The following is a 24,216-nucleotide window of genomic DNA, read 5'->3' on the forward strand; positions in this document are numbered from 1 at the left end:
TTGGCTTAAATATTCTAAGTCTGAAGAGTCAACACTACACTTAGCCATACTTCCACCAGAAGCTTGGTTGGGGAAAACAACCCTCCAGTACTGGGTCTGGATGAGGAGGAGACTCTCACACCCTGAAACATGTTCCTGAAACATAGACATCCCCATTCAAAATATCACTTTTCTTGTTCTCCTCAAGTGTCTGTATAAGTTTCCACATCACTATTTTTTCATATTGTGTAAATATCCAATTGTTCCAGTACCATTTGTTGAAAAGACTGTCTTGTAGCTATTGAATTACCTTAGATAAAATGAACAAATTGCTTGAAATACATATACTGCCAAAGCTCTCTCAAGAAGAAACACATAACCTGAGTAACACTACATCTATTAAAGAACACAAATTTGTAGTTTAAAATTTTTCCTACAAAGAACTTCAGGTTAAAGATGGCTTCACTGGTGAATTCTATCAAATATTTGAGAAAGCAGTAATTCCAGTTATATACAACTCTGCCAGAAAATTAAAGAGGACAGAATACTCCCCAACCCATTCTATGAGACCATCCTTACACTGATACCAAAACCAGACAAGAATATTATAAAAATTAAAGACAGATTAATATCCCTCACAAATGTTACCAAATGTTAACAAATATAATTCTACTGCATAAAAAATGGATAATATATCATGATCAAGTGGGTTTTATTTCAGGAAAGCAAGATTGGTTTAATAGTCAGTGGAATTCACCATATTTATAAACTAAAAATTAAACATAAGATCATCTCAATAGATGCAGAAAAAAGCAGCTGAAAAAAGACAACATCCATTCCTGATGAAAATTGTCAGCAAACTAGGAATAGGAGGAATGTTATTCAACTTAATGAAAGGAATTTATGAAAAATCTAGAGCTAATATCATACTTAATGGTAAAAGACTGAATGCCTTAATCCTAAGATCAGGAACAAAGCAGTGATGTCTGATCTCCCCATTTCTATCCAAAATACTGGAGTTTCTAGCCAGTGCAACAAGGCAAGAAAAAGAAATATAATACATTCAAATTTAAATGGGAGAAGTAAAACTGTATTTTCAGACAACATGATTGTCTATATAGAAAATATGGAATCTACATAAAGTTCCTAGAACAAATAAATTCATTTTTAGCAATAAACAATAAGAAATTAAACAAAATTAAACTACTATTTATAATATTCAAAAATATGTAATACTTAGGACAAATCTGACATAAGATGGGTAAGACACTAAAAACTACAAAACACTGCGGATAGAAAGGAGATCTAAATAAATGGAGAACTATACTGTGTCATGGGTTAGAAGACTCAACATTGTTGTGATGTAAATTCTCCCCATGACAAAACACACGTTAAAAAGTTGATTAAACTTTGTTCAGCCAGCAAATCTGTGGTCACTCCCATTTACCCCCCCATCTTTTCCCTTATCTTGAGTATCTCCAAACTTGCCAATTTAGATTCTTATCTAAAGAGAGATGCTGTTATCCATTTTATTTAGACTTTAGTCAAATGGGCTAGGATTCATTTTAAATCTGCAGGAAGGGAAAGAACAACTATGAAATTTAATATGTGTATGTGCATATCTGCAATTGAACTTCAAGGCTGAACTCTGAAACCCAAAGAACTTTCCCATTAATAAAATGCAAGTAAAACAGCCAGAAGAAGCACTGGGAATAAAAGTGTTGTAAGCAAATTGTAAAAGGGTTGGGGTCTCTTAGATTCACTGACAGCTCTTGTTCTGGTTGGCTTTCCTGTCCTTTCCCATTGGGTCAGGATGGCATTTCTGGCCCCATCCCACTTTCCTGGTCCCATCAGTCGAAGCTGGTATGGGCTACAAGGACCAAAGTACACCTCCAGGGCCAGCTGGGGATCAGTCAAGAAGAGCCATGGTATGTTAGTCTTGGCCCCTGTGAAGGAGCCCAACTCATCCATGTATGTGATGTAATCTGTCTGCAAAGTCTGGCTCTGGCCAAACCTGGGGAAAGAAAAGAACACATTGGAATGAGTGCCACAGTTGTAAACAGAAGCACAAATTTCTTACTTTTTACTCTCAGAAAAGTAACATTTTAGTCAGCACCTCCAGTAATACCCCCACTCCTCCCTTTTTCCACAGCATAGAATTTATCATTTGTTCTTTGACTGTAAGTGAGCTGTTTATTTTCCTCTCCTTCCTAACCTCTATTCAAGTGTGATGTCATTTTGGGCTTTTGTCTCTAGCCATGAAGCCTGGAGTGAACTGATCCTAGGGTCTCAAGGTGACTGATTAACTTAGTTTACTCTTTGATACATGATTATTCTTTATATGACATTGCTTAGGATCTCCCCAAATGTTAGATTTTTATATCAATGTGTTTAAAACTGGGCTTATGTATAGTTTTAATATTGTTGCAATTTACTAAGATAAATTGTTTCATACGTTTAGTTGGAGTGTGATCTCATTTGCTTTTAGAAACCCTTATTTAAGCAATAAGATTGACATTGAGGCTTCTCTTTTTCCTCCTCATTATTCCTATTGGCCTCTAACATAAAGGGTAGTAAGTAGAAAATACAAGGGCAGGTGAGCTCAATTTAATTCTTCATTTGGTTTTTTTGTTACATCACTGCCACTGCTCAGTTTCCAGCTAGCTAGTTTGCTGACAGACACATGGCTGGTGGGAAAGGAGCTGTTGGGGAAAGAGTCAGAGTCATTTCTCATCCTCAGCACTATTGGCATTTTGAGATGGATAATTCTTTGTTTAGGTGGACTGTTCTCTGCACTGTAGGATATTTAGCAGCATCCCCGGTTTCTATCCATTAGATGCTAGTAGCATGCCCTCTTCACTTGCAATGACCAAAAATGTTTCCAGATTTTGCCAAATATCCCCTGGGGGACAAAATCACCCATCTGAGAACCTGTGCTCTAGAGTTACACAGGAGAAGTGCAATGACAATTATTTGCCCATCAAATACTGCTTGATTATAGCAAGTGTTTAAAAAATGTGAACTTTGACTAGTGACAAGATTATAGAATCTCTTAATGTTTTCCTACACATATAGGCAAATTTTAGGATTTGTTTATTAGCAAGTACCATCTCTTACCACTTGAGTTTCTTCCCCATTTTCTCATCAATATCATCTATCATTTCATTTGTAGTTGGCAGGGTGCAATAGTCTAAAAAAGAAATGAAGACAGAAATATTGAAAAAGACAAAGAAATCAGAAATATGTAATTACACATGATTAATTTCATTCAGTGTTTATGAACTATGACCCTAAAAGATTTTGTATCAAGAGGAGCTATCTTTAGTATGTTTAGCAGAATAACAATTCACGGAAACAAAGATCTGAGAAGCCAATGAACCTGCTCTGGGAATGGCAAAGCTGGCCTACAATGAAATAGTGACAGTGGAAAAGTTTTTAGCTTCAAGTCACCCTATCTTACATTTCTGATGACATTATGGAGGGTCAGTCCTCAACATGCCTCATGCATATAATACCTTACAAGTTTCATCATATTTCTTTCTGCATCCTCTTACTAAGAATTCTCTCAAGAAATAGTCTGGTAAAATAATTCAATCTAAGGTCTATGGCAATTAAAATGGGACAATGGAAGAAAACCTGGGTTTTCCAGCATCAGCCTGCAGCCAAGGAAGATGTTTTAAGGGGCAGCAGAAAATTTTTAGTTTTTTATAAATTTCACTATATTAGTGGAGGCCTCTTCTAATTGCTAACTGTAGCTCATTTGCCTTTGTAACAGTGGCAGGAGAAGTTATGGCATTCTCATGAATACTTCCCAGTCATTGTTAGCATCTCACCTCAGCCTGCTGGTACCCTGTGGTCAGATACTTGCTGTGCCCCTACTAGAAAGTAAGGGACCAGAATTTTGGTCATTTTGTTTGATGTTGTATCTTAAGTGCCAAGACAGAGCCTGGCGCATAGCAGGTGCTCAGTAAATATTTGCTGGATGAATAAATGATGCCCATTGTTTTATGTAAATTTCTTGGGTTTATGAACTATGTCTGATTTTTCCATAAAACCTCAGGTGCTTGGCACTGTTTTGCTTTTCAAGAGAAAAAGACAATGGAATTATTTTATAGGTGAGCACCCTTACAAAAGATTTCATAATGGGTTTTTTAAAATAACAATCTTGCATGGTACATTTGAAATAGAAGCTTACTTATCCACTCTATTTTAAGAAAATATACACATATACTCTATGATTTTAACTTTTTCTTCATTACTTGTAGTCTAAGTACAAGTATGGACGGTATGTTAGGTAAGGTACACCTGTATTGGCCAAGATTCTTGAACCCTTGAGTAAAAGGACACTTTCAATAATAGTGGTGATCAATATGATTGGAGTAAATTAAATTGATATTTGAGATATTGCCTTTCTCCTCATATTCTTGATTTGCCCACACAAACATACGTGTAGTCCCTGAAGCCCATGGGGTCCAGGGGGAGGAAGGGGGAGAAGATTATCAACAGAGTAGGAGTGGCCCAACACTGTTATTCTGACACAGTTGACACCAGTAATGCCTCCAGCATGCCCTGACACCCACCAGGGCCCTTTCAACCTTTGCAGTGTACCTTAACATTGCAATGATCCACTGCTGTCCTTCTCTTGCCTTTATAGCCTTGCAAAGTCCTACCAATTCCCCTATGAGAAGGCTAAGCTCTTTAACACAGGTTATAAGGCCCTCCATGCTCTGGTTCCTTCCTCTATTTCTTGCTGCTGCCTGTCTCTGCTTTATATTTCCTTACACCAAAATGTTTCTGGTTCCTCACACACTCCATGCTGTACCTTACCTTTATATCTTTCCTCATGCTGTTCCATTTTTATGGAATAACTCACTACTCAACTCCCCTCACCAGAACACTGTAGAACTTTCCCTATTGCAGCATTCCCTCCACCTTATTTTAAGCTCTGTGAGGTCAAGCATCATGTCTATCTTATTCCCTTTATATCCCTAGCACCTAGCACAGTGCTTGGTGTATAGTATGTGCTCAGTAAATATTTGTTGACTAAATGAATGAAAGACAGAATGGCCCACTTACTTGCAAACACTTTAACCATGTCCAGTGGGTCTGCAGGTCAGCTGTGGGGATGGCAGCCCCAAGGGACCGGACAAAGTCAATCACAGCCAAGGTTGGCTTCTCCATCAGCAGGGGGAAGATGCCTTTAAACAAGGTGACCTCATTGTTTCTGCTTTTGATGATGGAGTCATCAAGGAAGGGGTAGGCATACCCATAGCCTGTTACAAAGATGACAACGTCAATGGCCTCAAACACTGTCCCATCCTTAAACATGGGTGAGGTCTCTGTGAACTCCTTCACACTGGGCTTGATGAACACAGTGCCACATAGGATGTGGGATGGTAGCTCATCACTGAACACAGGCTCTTTCCTCAGGGTGCTGTGGAGAAACAAGAGAAAAAGGCCCTTGCTCTAAAGTACCTCATTTCCAAGAAATATTTGCAACAGTCCATAACACTGAACAAATTTAAGCAGTTAAACGTCAGCATGAAGACAACTAAACTCTCTTCTTTTGGGAAAGTCCTTTCCTGTTGCTAGTAACAATCCTTAGGAATATCTGTCTGACATACAGATGGCCAACAAGCACATGAAAAGATGTTCAACATTGCTAATTGTTAGAGAAATGCAAATCAAAACTACAATGAGGTACCACCTCATACCAGTCAGAATGGCCATCATCAAAAAGTCTACAAATAATAATTTGGGACTAACAGATACACATTACTATATATAAAATAGATAAACAATAAAGACCTACTGTGTAGCACAGGGAACTATATTCAATATTTTGTAATAACCTATAATGTAAAAGAATCTGAAAAAGAATACGTATATATTTAACTGAATCACTTTGCTGTACACCTGAAACATTGTAAATCAACTATACTTCAATAAAAAATTCTATAAATAATAAATGCTGGAGAGGGTGTGGAAAAAAGGGAATCCTTCTATACTGTTGCTGGGAGTATAAATTTGTACAGCCACTCTGGAAAACAGTATGGAGTTTCCTTAAAAAACTAAAAACAGAGTTACCATATGATCCAGCAATCCTACTCCTGGGCATATATCTGGAAAAGATGAAAACGCTAATTTGAAAAGATACATGCACCCCGATGTTCATTGTAGCATTATTTACAATAGCCAAGACATGGACACAATCTAAATGTCCATTGACAGATGAATGGATAAAGAAAGTATGGTATGTATATACAATGGAATATTACTCAGCCATAAAAAAATGAAATAATGCCATTTGCAGCAACATGAATGAACCTAGAAATTATCACACTAAGTGAAGTAAGTCAGACAGAGAAAGACAAATATATGACATCACTTATATGTGGAACCTAAAATAATGATACAAATGAACTCACTTACAAAGCAGAAATAGATTCACAGACATAGAAAGCAAACTTATGGTTACCAAAGGGGAAAGCAAGGAGGGATAAACTGGGAATATGGGATTAACAGATACACACTACTATATATAAAATAGATAAACAACAAGGACCTACTGTGTAGCACAGGGAACTATATTCAATATCTTGTAATAACCTATAATGGAAAAGAATCTGAAAAGGAATATATATGTATAACTGAATCACTTTTCTGTATACCCGAAACACTGTAAATCAACTATACTTCAATACAGAAAATGTAAAAAAAAAGAATATCTGTCTGAGCTGCCTCTTTTGGCCCCTTGAAACTTGAAGATTCTCTTGTGGGTACTTATACTATTTGGAGACCACATAGATGAGGATAAACCAAATTCCTAGTCATAATAAAGTTAAGAGTGCTGACTCTGGAGCCAGATGGCCCAAGTTCATAACCTAGCTCCTTCTCTTACTTGCTGCTACTTCTCTGTATTTGTTTCCTTATATGGAAAATAGGGATAATATACAATCTACCTCGCAAGATTGTTCCGAGAATCAAATGAACAATTATCTGTAGAGCACTTAATTTTTTTTTAGCTGTACCATTTTTATATTTACATTTTCATATGCATTTAATTAATTAATTTGATTATCACCATGAGTTTAGTGCACATTCATCATCTCATATTGATGCAACATTAAAGAGTAGAAAAAAAGTTTTCATTGTGAGAACTCTCAGGATTTACTCTCCTAACAGCTTTCATATGTAACATACAGCAGTGTTCATTATATTTATCATGTTATACATTACATCCCTAGTAGTTAAGGCATCACTATTCTAAGTGAACTATTATTATAACTAAGCTCTCATCTTACATGAGGAAATCAGATCTACTGTGGTAAGATGTTTTATTGCCATGTTTGATTTCCTTTCATCAACTGTGGTCACAAAAGAAAGTACAACTTTGATACTGCACTTCAGTTGCCAAAATTCTAGGAATGATGTTTTTTTGATGACATTCTTCATTTTGACTTACGTTTCCTTCAGGGATTCTGGAATTTCCTGTAACTAACCTCAAACCCTAAGAAACTTTATAAATCTTAGAATTTGTTTCTACATTCCACACTGTTCTCTACCTCTATAATTCTGCAACCTCTTCTTTTACTTTATAAGGTGGCAATAATAGGTCACAGCTAAACCTGTTTTTCTCCCACATCACCCCTCCCCACCAAGGAAGGAGTGAGAAGGTGTCATCATCACCTTTTGGTAACTGGAACCCTTCCTGGGAGGGAGCTTAGTTCTTAGAATGAATGGATTTCCAAAACTATGTTGTTGTTGTTTTTTTTAGCATCTTTATTGGAGTATAATTGCTTTACAATGGTGTGTTAGTTTCTGCTGTATAACAAAGTGAATCAGCTATATGTATACATATATCCCCATATCCCCTCCCTCTTGCATCTCCCTCCCACCCTCCCCATCCCACCCCTCTAGGTGGTCACAAAGCATGGAGCTGATCTCCCTGTGCTATGCAGCTGCTTCCCACTAGCTATCTATTTTACGTTTGCTAGTGTATATATGTCCATGCCACTCTCTCACTTCATCCCAGCTTACCCTTCTCCCTCCCCATGTTTTAATTGTCTGAAGGACAAAGCCAAAATACAGTTTGCAGTTACTCTTACAAGACAAATATCTTAACCAGTTCAGGCTTTGAAACTTCTATTACGTTAAAAATAATTTTAAATGCATGAAATCAACATTTTTCTCTTATGGATGTAGCAGTCTGCCAGATAAGGTAGGATAAGTGCTGCAGAGTGAGGATTTGGCTACTAAACCTGGTATTTACTACTCCAATTTACAATTTGCTCTTACTTTTTTTAAACCTGTTTTTCTAAACACAATGATACACTTTTGCTAGCATGGACCAAAGATGAGATTTCTAAGGAATCCTTTTCTTACCCACTTAAATATTCTTTTTTTCTATTGATATACTGGTTCTTCTACCTAGAATGCCTTTCTAATTAGTAGGTGTTGGGCTTTGTCTCTATAAAGAAGTAAATAAATGAATCATTAATTTGACAGACTACATCAGTTCTGTGACTGTCCTGCAGAAATGTCAATCCTTCCATGGATATGTGCACTTTCCTTTTGAGACTTTCTACTTGCTGAGACATGTGAATTAACACTACTTTGTTAATTGCTCCTCAGAAGCCTATTAGAAGACATTAATAAGAGCTGATATTTGTAAAGCTTTATAGTTCACAAAGTAATTCCTACATTTTAAATTTTACTGAATACCACAACAGTCTTGAGGAGTGGGTCTTATTATTGCTATCCCTATTCATCCATAAGCATGGACAAAATATTCCTCAATAAAACCATTTATGAATTGGCTCAGCCCTCAAAATTCTATGCTATGGTTTGTAGCAACCATAAATGAACCCTGCATGTCAGGGTGATCTAGCTGCCTGATCCATCCGCATTTTGTATTCTTTCTTACTCCTTTTCCTACTAGACTAATTTCAATAAGATTTTCATTCCATTCATGGTCTCTGAGTGTACCATGTCACCTATGCAGTCCTTAACTTAATTCCACCAGCCTCAATGAGGCAACTAAAGCAAGACCTAGAGAGAAAGAATTCAACTTAAACCAGTGCTCCTTTTTTTTTGAATAATAAAATATGTATTATTTGTAGTACCCATTTAAAGGCATCAGGCCGTAGTTCTCATGCTTAAACCATGTCTTCATCTCCTTGATGTATAACCAGTCAGAGACAGATGAAGGAAGGGCTTTTGGAGAAAGAATGCAAAGCAGGTAACATACACCACATCCCAAGGATAGCCGTCATCCCAAACCCGATTCATGACCCAGGAACCATTTCTGGTGCTGATAATGACCTGGTGGGGGAGGCAACATAGATTTCAACATCACTCTTTAAGTATTAAGCAAATACAACACAATTCTATGGACATCTCCATACATTTCCCTTAATATCCAGGTAGGAGCACTTTTAAAGAGGTGGGTCAAGATGAATAGTCCATGATTGAAACTAGATAGAGGCAGAACTACCATCTCTCTCTCCACCCCAGAAGATGAGTGCGTAGGTGCTGAAAGAACAACAAAGTGACATCTTGGAATAAGAGGGCTCTGTATTCAACTGTGATAAGTTTGCTCTTTGCAGACTCATAGGACTAAGATGGTAGGTCTAATAAAGGTCAGTCAATCCAGTGAGCCCCAGTGGTGGTGGGTGGTAGTAGTTGCTGGGTTGAGTGGGGGAAATGCAGCTAAATCCCTAGCTGAAATTAGGTTGAGGAGATGCCAAGGATTTAATTCTGTTCTCTGTGCCTGGTCTCCTTTTCCAGTCCTCCCTGCACACCCACTCTAGGACCTCTGCTAGACATTCCAAACTGTGGCAGCTGCTTCAGCCTGAGACAAGCCTGGCTGCTTGTCTATTTTATCATTTTTGTGACAACCCAAGGGAATTTGACTTTAAAAAATCCTGAGGTATTTTTTAAACATCCATTTAAGAATTTATTTATTGAGCGCCTATTTCCTTAAAAATATTTTAAGTACTTCTGGGTTTATTGGTCATGTATGATTCATCGTGGAGTCCTCTGCAAAGCCTTCTTTGACAACTTCATCCAGGCTAAGTTCGATTCTCTATTCACGGTGCTGCCACTGCCACGCCTAATATCACCAGTCTCATTGCCTCCTTTTGTGATGGTCTGTGTACCTGTCATTGTACCTCCACCTATCTATTGCTCCTTGAAGTCAAGAAGTGGTCTGACTTATTTCTGTGTTTATTTCTAGTCTGACGCAGTGCTGACGAATAAAAAGTGCCTGATATTTGTTGAGCACTGGCTGTTAAATGGGTAAACAACAGTAAGACCTAAATCTTGTGTATCTTCCAGAACTTCAGAGTGGTAAGCACAGTACTGTTGCATGATAGGTGATAAGAAATACTATTAAATAAATAAAAGCAGAGCTGGACTAGCAACCAGTTTGCTTGGAGGTGATCAGAACATAAAATTAAAACAAAAAATGCATATTTACATATATACACATGCACATGCCCTTACCTCTGGTTCCAGCAGATTATACTTCCTTACTAGCATGGGCCACATTACCTTTCTTCACAGGGAGAATGTCTCAAGTCCTCCTTGATTTAATGGGCATATACAGCAGGTAGATTCCTTGTGGTATGACATGGTAAATACCATCCTCAGTGCTTGGGCTATTGCTGTAGTAGCACAGCCATACTCTAGGTTTATTTCCCCAAACCTTTTATATCATGTACTTGTGTAGCTAGATGACTGAGCTCAACAGCAGTGTCACATCCTGAGTTTCCCAGGCCAGTCACGGGACCCTCTTCCCCTTGAACACTTCTGGGCCCTTATAGTCCCGGCTGTGGAGGTAGTGGCCTTGAAACTGGTCTAGGCCTAAACAGAACATGGGGAGTGGTTTGAGTTGATTTTCAGAAGAAATGATCGACTCACTTTTTTTTGCTATGTTTTATTTTTAATTCTATTGGCAGTCTTAATTTTAAAAATTTCCCTAATTGAAATGCACTTGTCCTTTTAGTGATTTTTGACACTAAATCCCTAACTAATTACTTTTAGACCCTTAGAAAAATACCTTAAGGTATTTGAACTTATATTTGGTAATAATAATAGTATTTATTGAGTACTTACTGTGGGCTAGGCCCTCTGCTAAAGGGCTTACATGTCTTAGCCATTTAATCTTGATAACATCTCTGAATGGTAGTAACTAGTATTATCTCAATTTTAAAAGGCCAGGAAATTCAGGCAAAGAAGTTAAGTGACTTGTCTAGGGTCACATGGTAAGGATCTAGTAGAATAAGGAGTTGAGCCTAGGTGTTCTATACTCAGAACCCCTAAATATACCGCCTCTTAGCATTAATGGTTTCAATCTTCTGTTCTCCCTTAATCTCTACCTTTTAATTACCTTGCCTTATGAACATCATGCCTTGAGGTGTGAGTGCTAGTATTTTTGAGGGGACATGTGTTCCTGTTGCAAGGAAAGAAGGGAGGAAGGGAGGAATGAAAGAAAGAAGGAAATAAGGAAGGAAGGAAGATAAAGAAGCGAGGGAGGAAAGAAGGGAAGGAGGAAGAAGAAAGGAAGGAAGAAGGAAGGAAGGTGGCTTGTGTAATGTATTTATTTGCTGTTTCCCACTTTTGTAGAGTAATGGAATGTGTACCTACTCACCCCCCTCACACACTCACCCACACACTCACTGTGATTTCTAAAGTTAATTTGCAAAATGTGGATATAGAAATTTTAAAACCCAGGTTTCCTCTCTACAGACCTGTGTTTTCATCTAATCTCTGACCAGCAAGTCCTTGATTCTTTTAGTATAGGGCAATTATTACTATATTTCACACATTGTCACACTTAAAAATTTTGTTTTGAAATATTTGGAACGTTAAGAACAATCATTATGTACAATCTGTAGAAAGCTCTATTTCAGTCCTTGATGTTTGTGTATAAATCCCCAGATTATTACATATTTTCCAAACGTACCAGGAAAGGAATCCGTTGGTAGGTTGGGGTGTACATGATGTCCTGAACAAATCATTACAGCATCAAAAATAGTAGATTCCTGCTTCCCATCCTTTTCCAAAACAATTTCCCATTGGCCAGTGACTAAGAAGCTGAGACATTTCTTTATGCTAGTAACCAGGGTCTTAAAGAAAACCAGAAAGAAATTCCTTCTATTTACAATCCTATGGTTTTTTTGTTTGTTTCCTTGCAGTGTTTCTGTGGAGAAAATAATTATGTGCTCTCCTGGTCATTGAGAATTATATGGAATGGCATCAAAATAGGAGTCACTGTGAATCTTCACATCTCAAAAGGAAAATTACTCACTGGGGTATATTTACTTTTTTGACATCTAGTTAGTAGATTCGGGGTAAATTACACTGAGTATTCTTATGAAAGGTGCCATGTCATTTGCTTACTGCCACCCTCCACTGACATTCATGACTTCTTCCTCTCTGGACTTCTCTTCTATCTACTCCATAAATATGGGATTATCTCAGGCTTCAATCCTTGATCTCTGTTTTGCAATGTATAGACACTATCCCTTGGAAATATTAGTCACTTCCATTGTATGACTATTATGTTGATATAGGTAAAATTATTTTAAATAATAATTAGATAATTAAATAAAATTATATTAATTAAAATCCTAATTCATAATTCTGCTGCTTATTTTTCTCACTACATATATGTGTCCTACATTTAACAGTAATGAATTGAGGTTGAGTTCAAACAACTGTAATGTATTACTGATATTTACAGAGACAATGCCTTTATGCCATAACTCCTAAGGCTCCTATCTAGGGAACTAAGTGGGTAAAGAATGAGGGCAATGACTATTTTAATCATTCATTTACATTGTTGCTCTCTTCATAATGGCAGCATTTCTAATGAATGCCACATTTATTGGAACCACAACTCCTTGACATTGAACCTACAGAAGTCGAAATACAACCTAGAGACTTTGGGGTTGTTTCTAAAACATAAGTGTATGAGGGTGGAAAGTGCACTACGCTGGTACAGCTGCCTCCAGCATTTTCTATGGTGTTTTAAAAGCTCTTACAGACTAGTGAAGAAGATGTTTTAAGGGGAAACAAAAACAATTCATGAATACTTTATAATCTGAACCAACACTTGATTGGTGAGATGTCCAAACATTTGGCTCTGATTTCTAGGATAGAGTGATGTATCCCTGCTTCTCCGCTAATCCATAAACATATTGGTATCAACAGCACAAGTTATAAGGCCCTTACCTCAAACTGTATATATCTTAAAAGATTCTTCTTTTGAGCAAATGTCTTTATGTATTCCTGGAGCTTGCTTTTGTGCATATAGTTGGGGTAATCATCAAGGTATGGGAAGTCTGGAAAGCACATCATCTCTTTGGATGAGTTGATGAATACAGACTGGTAAATGCTGGCTCTGCCTTCTTCTTCATTGTCCTAGGGAGAATAATAAGCTTAAAAGGGAAACCAAGAATGGCATTCCCCTCAGTGAATATTCAATGCTCAGTTGAATATTAATATATTAAAAACCTTCTTAATATATTAAAAAAACATGAAAAAAATTGACAGCTTTCTGTAAAATATGGAAAGGAAAGCCTTCAGGATAGCACGTGGCACAGAGCTGGTGAACCCTCCACCTTGGTCCTTTTACTCCAATTGCCCCCCGTTTAGCTCTGTGTTTATAGTTCCCTAGAGTTTTCTTTTTTCTTTTCTTTTTTTTTTCCCAGTCAAAGCACTGGTTCTGATCTCATACTTATGTTCAAAAACATAACTAAATAGTCCAATGGAGGCTGTGGCTTTTAGCCTATTTGATTGGCTGTATGGAATTCAGTGAACTCTTCACCAGCCACAGAACCTTCTAAATGAAGTCTTTTCCCAGAGTAATCAGATTCACCTGAAGGGCTCCTTAGACTATAGCTTCCTGGGCCCCACCTCAGAATTTCTGGTTCAGTTGTCTGGGGTGGGGCCTGAAAATTTGTATTTCTGACAAGATCCATGTGTTGCTGACGCGGCTGGTCCAGGGAACACACCTGAGAACTACTTCTGTATTCTAAATGAATTCTGTGCTTGAGGGTTTCCTGAACTCACCAGTTAGTGGTATTCACTCCTCACCAAAGAAACAGAGGAAATAAGAAGCCTTAGAACTTGTGTTAAATCTTGGCATCTTATTTTAAAACCGCTGTGTAATTGACTCTATGACGTAAATCACAGCAAGATCCTTTTTGACCCACCTCCTAGAGAAATGGAAATAAAAACAAAAATAAACAAATGGGACCTAATGAAACTTAAAAGCTTTTGCACAGCAAAGGAAACCATAAACAAGATGAAAAGACAACCCTCAGAATGGGAGAAAATACTTGTAAATGAAGCAACTTACAAAGGATTAATCTCCAAAATATACAAGCAGCTCAATATCAAAAAAACCAAACAGCCCAATCCAAAAATGGGCAGAAGACCTAAATAGACATTTCTCCAAAGAAGACATACAGATGGCCAATAAACACATGAAAGGATGCTCAATGTCACTAATCATTAGAGAAATGCAAATCAAAACTACAATGAGGTATCACCTCACACCAGTCAGAATGGCCATCATCAAAAAATCTACAAACAATAAATGCTGGAGCTGATGTGGAGAAAAGGGAACCCTCTTGCACTGTTGATGGGAATGTAAATTGATACAGCCACTATGGAGAACTGTATGGAGGTTCCTTAAAAAACCAAAAATAGAACTACCATACGACCCAGCAATCCCACTACTGGGCATATACCCGGAGAAAACGATAATTCAAAAAGAGTCATGTACCCCAATGTTCATTGCAGCACTATTTACAATAGCCAGGTTATGGAAGCAAACTAAGTGTCCATCGACAGATAAATGGATAAAGAAGATGTGGCACATATATACAATGGAATATTAAAAGAAACAAAATTGAGTTATTTGTAGTGAGGTGGATGGACCTAGAGTCTGTCATAGAGAGTGAAATAAGTCAGAAAGAGGAATACAAATACCGTATGCTAACGCACATATATGGAATCTAAAAAAAAAAAAAAGGTTCTGAAGAACCTAGGGGCAGGACAGGAATAAAGTCACAGATGTAGAGAATGGACTTGAGGACACAGGGAGGGGGAAGGGTAAGCTGGGATGAAGTGAGAGAGTGGCATGGACAAATGTAAAATAGATAGCTAGTGAGAAGCAGCTGCATAGCACAGGGAGATCAGCTTGGTGCTTTGTGACCACCTAGAGGGGTGGGATAGGGAGGGTGGGAGGGAGGGAGACGCAAGAGGGAAGAGATATGGGGATATATGTATAAGTATAGCTGATTCACTTTGTGATACAGCAGAAACTAACACACTACTGTAAAGCAATTATACTCCAATAAAGATGTTAAAAAAAACCCAAAAACCTCTGTGTAACTGAAAAGTGGCTTCTTTTGAGGAGCAGTTGAAGGCTAACTTCAAAATAAACATTTCCTCTCTGTTTCAAGAACAGGATAAAAATTCACACAATGTGCTGCCTTGAAAGTACATCTAAAAGCTGGCAGCCTCTCTTTCCCCATATTCTGAAGGAACTTTCATAAAATGAAGGAAAAGGATGGAATGTTATATTGCTCCTGGATTCAAGACATCTATTTCCCTCCAGCCCAACAACCCCAAATGAAAGGATTGTGTCTCTGATGGGCTGCCTCAGGCCTCACTGTTTCCTCTTACATGACAAAAGCCTCCTCTACTCATGGTTGCTGTATTTCTCATAATAGCAAAGCTCAGAGATTTAAAATTTTTTAAAACCTCACTTGGAAATTTCTGCTAAGGTCAGAAAAAGGGTGAAGGCTCGTGCTTGGAAGGTTCTCATGTTTGAGTCTGTACCATTCACGCATAGCTGGTAACTTTTGTTGATGGTTGTGAGAAGGAGCTTTCTCAGCTGCCCACTGAAAGGAGGGCTGAGCTGCGGGTTGCGGACTGGTTAAAAAAAATGTAAGGTTCTGCTCCGGGAAACAAAGGTGATAGGACCTCACATTATTTCCATCGTTGATGAATCCCTGCTCTTTCATCCCTGGACTCCAGCCAATTGTAACATGAGGAGAGAAGAGTACGTGCCCTACAGCTCCTTGGAATTTTCCCTAAAAGGATGTTCTCCAAACAAAGGAAAACAGAAGTATTATATAACAACAGACAATTGCTCCAGAGAGCTCACATTTTCATTATTTCAATATGTGGGGTGGTTTGAGCCAGTAAGGAGGAAATTAAGCTCAGACTCTGCCTCTGGCTGAGAGAGCTTGTCCTAGACCTAGATGCCAAGCAGCTATGGGGCACATTATCACTGTCTATCTTGGGTTAAAACTGTGTCCATCTCCCATCATCCCCACTAGAACATAAGGCACTTGAGGGCAAGGTCAGAGGCTAATTCAAGACTATTGTGCATGCATTTTAGCAGTCTGCCTTGATGGTCTTTGATATTCCATCTCTGCTTATCAAGTCCCATTTTTGCTTGTCTAGATATACCCTCAATGTCCAGCTTAAAAGCTGTCTCCCTTCTCATGCCTTTCCTTGTCTTCCCTCCCACCAATTGGAAGTCATTCCACCAAGCTCTAATTGTATTTACTGCCCTAATCATACTCTGTCCTATTCATTTGGATTATGATTATTCTAATACTTCTTTTCTCTCTGCTTTTAAAATACTGTCTGCCTGCTGTACTTCTTATATGCAGCTATGCCTAACATAGTACCCTATGCATAATGAACTCAAATATTTATTTGCTGAATGAATAAATGAATGAATGAGTGAAACAAAAGTTCAGATAGTTCTGGTTCTATTATTTTCCCCTTTGCAATCAAAGTGATACTGACCTATTGTACATGGCTTGTTGAGCAACCTCTTATTACAGCAACAATAAACTCTTTAGAGGTCATGAGGTCCTATATTGGAGTACATTAAACCTAAGACATGCTCACATTCAGCCTGCTAGTATTTAAACTCCATTTGGTTTTCATTTTACAGAAAAAGCACACTGTGAAAAGTTCAGAATTATCAAGTTTCTCTCTTCTGGAATACCTTCTGCCTAACAGGACTTGCAAGATGAAAGCTTATGTAACACATTTTTCAAAAATTCCTCTCTGATCATGCAGCGTACCAAGCAACTTTTCTTAGAAAATAAGGAAGGGGTGGGGTGTATGGAGAGGGCTAAAGTTTAGAATATTTGTATATGTTTACATCCCCATAGGGCTTTTGAGTATAATTCTGCTTATGCACAGTGACTTTATGGAAAAGAGACATTCCCCTCTTGTGGATAACCCAGAGTCTGACTTTGCATCTTATTGATCTATCATCTAATGCTTCTTTAAATAAATTTTCGGATCTGGCTGCACTGGTTGGCTCACAGATTCCTGGATACACCATGTTCATTGCCTTCCTCTGTGCCTTTCATGGATTGCTGGTCACCCCTATCTAGAAGGGTGACCAGCAGCCCCTTTTTCCCACCTGATACTGGCACACTGTTGTGTTCTGCCTTGTTGAGGATGCCACTCTCTGGAGTTGTGTCACATAATGGTTCTCTACTTTTCTTGTCTGAGAACATCTTTCAAGTCTCAGCTAAGTGCTATCCCTGTAGGAAGTTTCTTTTGACTTGCTAATATTCTAGTAGTCCAGCCTCATCTAAATCTCAAGGCACTTGTTTATTTAGTTCAAAGTCACCAAGGGCTGTCTTGTTGTAAAGTTCTATAATCTCTTGTTTGAACTGTTAGGACCAGATATGTTTTAGAATTTGTAGATTTTGGGGTTTTTATCCATAATAGTCCTAGTGAGATCTGGTGCAATTCAATCATGTTTCTTGACCATATGACTTCAGGACAGGTTTTGCTACTAAATGAGTTTTTGATCATTTTCTGTCAAGGATTGTGGACCTATATTAAGACTTGCTACACTAAATGAAGTAGAAATCATTTATGTATAGTGATTATGTCACATATTTGTCATCCCAGGACTTAGTACAAAACTCTGTAAAAATAGATGCTCAAGCAGCATTTAATTGTTGCTAATAAGATAATAAACAACCATTTCTTGATTTAGGCTAAGCTGGTGGTATCTCCCTGAGCAAATGTAAATTAAAAAATGGAATTAATAAAAAATGGCTCTTGATTATTCCTAATGGAAAATACCAATTAATGATCTATATCTCATGTAATATTTTCAGAGTTTTATGACCCCCGGAGCAGCCTGTTGTTGCAGGTTGGGCAGTGATAGACATGAGGACAGACTGTGGTTACAATATAAATCATGTGGATATAATGTCTTCAAGCCAAATAGGTATCATCTACATCCAATCCTAATTGCTGGGAACTTCAGGACAGAAAAGCTGGAAGTTTCCCCAAACCTGGCTTTTGAAATGTAAAAATTGTGTTTATAATGAATATTTCCTGATTATATTTTTTCTCCAGCAATGAGCCTGAATGGCAGAGATAATCATTTTTCTCTCTGGATTTGGCCTGACAGCATATTTACTAACCACACACACCACACGTACAATCATCATTTATAATAACATAATGTGTACCCAATAGACATGAGTTAATTATAAAATCATATCCTATTGGAATTGGGAGGCAGATTAGAGGTAACTTAATTTCCAACTTCTGCATTTGACTAATGAGCATTTGAAGTCCAGAAAGGAAAAAGTGACTTTCCTGAAATCTATTTGCTTAAAAATTCCGAGTTGAGACCTCTGACCCCAGTCTAGGTTTTTCTTTTTTACATCCCCCCGCCCCCCACCAGCACACCCATGTTCTCAGGATTTAAGAGCAATAGGAATAGAATCTTTCAGTTACATGGGGAGGCAGTGGTATGGTTTTTCTGTTAATTATTGACCCCTTTACTGCCTAGAGATTTGGGCTGTGCCACATAGGTGACAATGTTTAATGAGTTGGAAAGTTCTCTCCAGGATAAGCCTTGCTGGTGTGAAATAGTTTTAAGTGATAAGACGTTAGTAGGATGGGAATGATAAGATTTTATTTTCCAGATCTGAAAATGAAGTAGGTCATTGTGACCTACCTCCCAAGTCTGAATTGGAACTGATCAAGATTGATTTGCAGTGTAACCCTTCTATTTTTTTCTTCTCTTTTTAAAAAAATTTTATTTTGTACTGGAGTAAAGTTGATTAGCAATGTTGTGTTAGTTTCAGGTGTACAGCAAAGTGATTCAGTTATACATACACAAGTATCTATTCTTTTTCAAATTCTTTTCCCAGTTAGGTCAATACAGAATATTGAGCAGAGTTCCCTATGATGTACAGTAGGTCCCATCTACCTTCTATTGTCCTACTCACCGAGAATTGCCACAGGCCTCCAACATCATTGCTCCTTTCAAAGCAGGTGCGCTCCAGCTCCTCTTCCAGACAACACCATATGGAGGCCAAGCCACTGACACCAGCACCGACGATGGCCAATCCCTTCACCATGGTCATCTGCAGGAGGATCTAGAAGAGCTTTTTCAGAAGAGTTTCCCTGAATGCTTAAAATTTTTGAGTAGAAATAACCAGGCGAGGCGTATATGTCAGGATCCTCACCTTAACACAAGAAGACATAGATGCATGTTAAGAGTTTATGCTCATTATGTTTACCACTTTTGCTCTAGTAAGACACTAAATCTGGTTTCTTCTGATTTTTCAAGATGCCAAAAATAGCAGAGCCAGTGAACCCCAGAGCAGGAAGGACCTTGGAAATCATCAATCTAATCCTCTCAATTGCAAATGAAACAATTGTCACTCCAAGAAGTTTAGAAATTACTTCTTCAGGGTCTCAGAGCTAACAAGTAAAAGAGATGGAACAAGAACTCAAGCCTTCTACATAAAATCCACTGTACCAAATCACCCCTACTTATTTTGAATGTTTGGCTTTAAGGGGACTTACTCTTAAACAACCACCTTCTTTCCTCAGAGAACTTGCAGTTCTCAAAACGTAGAAGAGATGGCTTTTAATAACGTCTTTTGATGTAAAAATTGGGAAAGGGGGAGAAGTTATTTTTCTTAAAGTAAAAAGTCCTTTTTCCTTGTATTTTTCATGATGTAGAGCCCTGGTACAACCTGGAAGAGAAGGGCTAAGTGTGGTAGGGATAGGAGAATGGGGAGGGGGAGCGGGGAACAGAGGAAGAAAGGAACGGGGTAAGGGAAACAATGAGATCACTGGTCCTGGTTCCAAAAATTAAAACAATAACTGATATGGTCAGTAAACCTGTAAAGTGAAACCCCTGGGAGATCAGAGGAACAATGGTTCTTCTATTTGTTTTTGCTTTGGAAGTATAGACTATATAAACAAAAGCTATGCACCTGGACTATAATGAAAGGTTTTGTTGTGCCAACAGTGAAAAAAAACAGCTTAATTTTCTGGACATTTAGGAGGGCCTGATTTGAGGAGGTGAGCTAACTCTTGGAGATGATGCGTTTGTAAAAGTAGTGAACTCAAAGGACAGAATTGCAAAGTCACTTAATTTTGTCTCTGGCTCTGTCTCATTTCTGTACCCACCTTTCCTGCTTCTGTATACCTTCTTCTTCCTGTTCTTCCCTGCCTCCCTTCCTTCCACTTCTCTGAGTACCTACCATATGTCATGCCTTATAGCAGTCTGTTGGGGGTTCAAAGATGCAAAGACACAGTATTTCCATCTAGAAACATGCAGTCTAATGGAGAGAGATGATCAAAATCACAATGGAAGTGTAATTCACTGGAGTGCTGGCACTCAGGCCAGAACATCTAGGTCCACCTGGGAGAAGAATGAGAGAGACTTCAAGAGGAAGTAAGAAGAGAGCTGAGTCTTGAAGGAAGAATAGATGCTTGCTGGGTAGACGATGGGCAAGGAACATACAACAGCCATAGAGAAAAATATGTGCAAATACACAAAAAAGTAAGAGAACATGATAGAGTGAGCTGCAATTAGTTCAGTGTTGCTGAACCATAAGGTGTCGGGAATAGCAGATGAATTAAACAGGCAGGGCCCAGATTATGAAGGATATTGAAGTGCCACACTCAAGCGTTTGGATACCATCCTCTAGATTATGGTGATCCATTCAAGAATTTTGAACAAGGAAGTGATAAGATCAGAAAAGATCCAATTCACATGGAAACTAGAATGGGCAGTGACTACAATCAAGTAGTCAGGAGGTTATTTCAATAGTCTAGGCAGAGATGTGGAGGACCTAAATTAGAGCAATGTCAGGGGAAAGGAGCATAGAGACTGTACATAAGAGATATTTAGGAAGTAGATGTTTGGGGATTTGCTGACTGATTATAGAGTTGATGCCTCAAAGATGGTCCTTCCGTCTTTAAGATTTTATGTTTATGGCTTATATGCATATCACTCATGATTTAGTACAGGAAGCAGAAAACATTCTATTTCACAATGAAAGGGATATAGCACAGGGAATTAGGTGCTTGCAATAGATGGAAGGAGGAACAGAAACCAGGAGGCTGCCATGGGCCTTATAAGGTCAGACCACTAGAGCAACCACCCAAAGGGCAGGAAACTCCTGCTGACACCACAGATGCCTCCACAGGGTGAGGTATGGAGTTTGGCTGATATAAACACATCTGTCGGAACATGTTTGCCCATAAACACATCACATAAATTTAGCCTCTGCTTCCCTTCGCCTTCCAAGCACAGATGTCTATCTTGATGGAAAAACCTAAATTGTATCCAAGCTCTAACTGCAAGGAAGTCTTAGAAATGTAGTTTTGAGCCTTCCAGTCCTTGGGATGCAGGAGGGAGTCCACTGGGGGAGGGTCATTATGCCAACCATCACTAAGCAGTGTCTAGCACAGTGGGTTATGTGGTGTGAAATGGAAGCCAGTCCTGCGTTCCTAGAACACCTAAACATATTCATATTCTTCTCTAATATCAATATAGTAAATACTCAGTGATTAACCCCTTTGGTTGTATATTTTGTGATAATTCTTGCAAGACTTCAGATATCCCCTCTGTAAAATGAGCAAATTGAACTATTACTAAAGTCCTTCTGACATTCTGTGAATCTCTTAATTTATCTGTGAATAAATCCTACTAAACCTTTTCAAAGATAGAAAATATAAGCTAAAGACAACACAAATATATTTAAACTGCTTAAGAGGATCTTCCTTAACCTATGTGACCCTGATGTCCAAAAGTTGATTTAATTTGGCTGCTGAGAGCCAAGTTAAATTGGAAGTTTCAGCTGATGCAACTGAAAGTATAAGAGCGTCAAGAAAGCAGAGCTTGATGGAGAGGGTGTGGAGAAAAGGGAACCCTCCTACATTGTTGGTGGGGATGTAAATCGGTGCAGGCTCTATGGAGAACAGTATGGAGGTTTCTTTAAAAAAGTAAAAATAGAGTTAATATATGATCCTGCAGTCCCACTCCTGGGCATATATCTGGAGAAAAACTCTAATTTGAAAAGATACATGCATCCCAGTGTTCATAGCAGCACTATTTACAATAACCAGGGCATGGAAGCAGCCTAAATGTCCATCAACACATGAATGGATAAAGAAATGTGGTATATATATATACAATGGGATACTATTGAGCCTTAAATAAGAATGAAATAATGCCACTTGCAGTCACATGGATGGACCTAGAGATTATCATACTAAATGAAGGAAGTCAAACAGAGAAAGACAAATATCATATGGTATCGCTTATATGTGGAATCTAAAAAAACGATACAAATGAACTTATTTACAAAACAGAAATAGACTTACAGACATACAAAACAAACTTATAGTTACCAAAGGGGATAACAGGGTGGGGGGAGAGATAAATTAGGAGTTTAGGGTTAACATATACACACTACTATATACAAAATAGGCAGAAAGCAGGGATCTCCTATGCAGCAAAGGGGAGCCTGAAAGGGAATATATGTATGTGTGTATATGGCTGGGTCACTTTGCTGTACACTTGCAACTGACACAGCATTGTAAATTAAGTATACTTTAATAAAAATAAAAACAAAACAAACAAACAAAGAAAGTGAAGCTTGAGGTAGAATCTTGAAATGAATCTCTTTGGAAAGAGCTGTTGGCGTGCTGTGTGTCCCTTTCTATCCCATGAAAAGACTGGATCAGAAGACTTGCTTCTTGCCACAAGCATAGGAGGGGCTCCATCCGACCACTTGGAGAGACATTGGAGGCTTGAGGGGACTTTGTCTACCTTCTTCCTACCTGGGAAATCTAGAGGATGAGATTCTGACTGGCTAGCTATGAAGGACAGTTGCTGCTGTGCTGGGTTTGGCTTGCATTCCCACAGCTGTTGAGACAAAGCATGTGTAAGGGTTTCCTGAGGGCCAGATGTGAGCCACCCAAGATGAGCTAACATGGGGTCATATTAGATCCTGTCCAATAGGGCTGTCTAGAGGCACGATGGGACCCCAGTGTGAGGAGTGGCTGCTGAGGAAGTGTCTTCCAGAATAGGGTCCACTATTCTGGGTCAAGGGAACTATTGGGGAGAGACCTCTATTGTTTTGGGGCCTCTGAAGCATAAGCCAAAACATCTGTATAAGTAAGAATTAGTTTTAAACCTTTATAGACTTCAGTACTCCACTTTTCAAATTCCATAGGTGGTTCGTAGTTTGAATACCAAACAGAGCAGAAGTTGTTTGAACAGGCTGCCTGTTATCTGGCTTCTCTGGGCAGGAGACTAGAATTTTTGGAGGTGGGGAGAATGAGAAAATTTACTGTCAATCTTGTATAAGATGTGAGAAGTGCTGATGCTTGACAGACAAGCCGATTATTGCAGAACATGTGAGGGTTTGGGGAGATTGTCCAGCTTACTTTACATCTTGTAATTCTCATTATTGTATTTTGCTGAACCTAAGGGAGTCTTGAGGGACCCATAACTGTAGCCAGAGGCCTTGCTTTACTGTGATTCTAGATCCCTGGGATTCATTCCATTGCATCTCCGGGTCCGCTCTGATCACAGAGATATTCCCTTACTCCCTTGCCTGGGCTGATGCCTAGCTCTGCTTGGCTTACCCCAGGGATAGAAGAGGAAGACAGGGAAAAAGTTTAAGCTTCTCTTTCCTGGAAGTTTTCTTCAATAACAGGATATTATGGTGCATCACCTTGAAGTTGACCCCTCAGGTTAGCCAAGAGGAGGCCCTAGGTCACTTGGAGGAAAAGTGTTCAGTCAGGAAGGCTGAAGGGCCAGAATGGCAGGATTCCCGTTCCTTTCTTCAGTGACGACCTCATCTTGGCACCACCCTGCCCTGTTGAATGAACTTAGGCTCAACT

At 38.6% G+C, this 24,216-nt stretch overlaps 1 protein-coding gene across 1 annotated transcript; it reads right to left on the reverse strand.

Annotated features, from left to right (window-relative positions):
- Nucleotides 1–1,650: 1,650 nt before the first annotated feature.
- On the reverse strand, nt 1,651–19,421 carry LOC133087975 (putative dimethylaniline monooxygenase [N-oxide-forming] 6). Its single transcript, XM_061185726.1, is given in 11 exon segments — nt 1,651–1,993; nt 3,097–3,169; nt 5,056–5,071; nt 5,074–5,413; nt 9,105–9,195; nt 9,198–9,303; nt 10,704–10,768; nt 10,771–10,845; nt 11,948–12,110; nt 13,219–13,407; nt 19,290–19,421. Coding segments are annotated over 11 exon segments (1,593 nt in total).
- Nucleotides 19,422–24,216: the final 4,795 nt, after the last annotated feature.

The sequence above is a fragment of the Eubalaena glacialis genome, chromosome 3 (assembly GCF_028564815.1).
Source record: "Eubalaena glacialis isolate mEubGla1 chromosome 3, mEubGla1.1.hap2.+ XY, whole genome shotgun sequence".
In the NCBI taxonomy this organism is placed as follows: Eukaryota; Metazoa; Chordata; class Mammalia; order Artiodactyla; family Balaenidae; genus Eubalaena; species Eubalaena glacialis.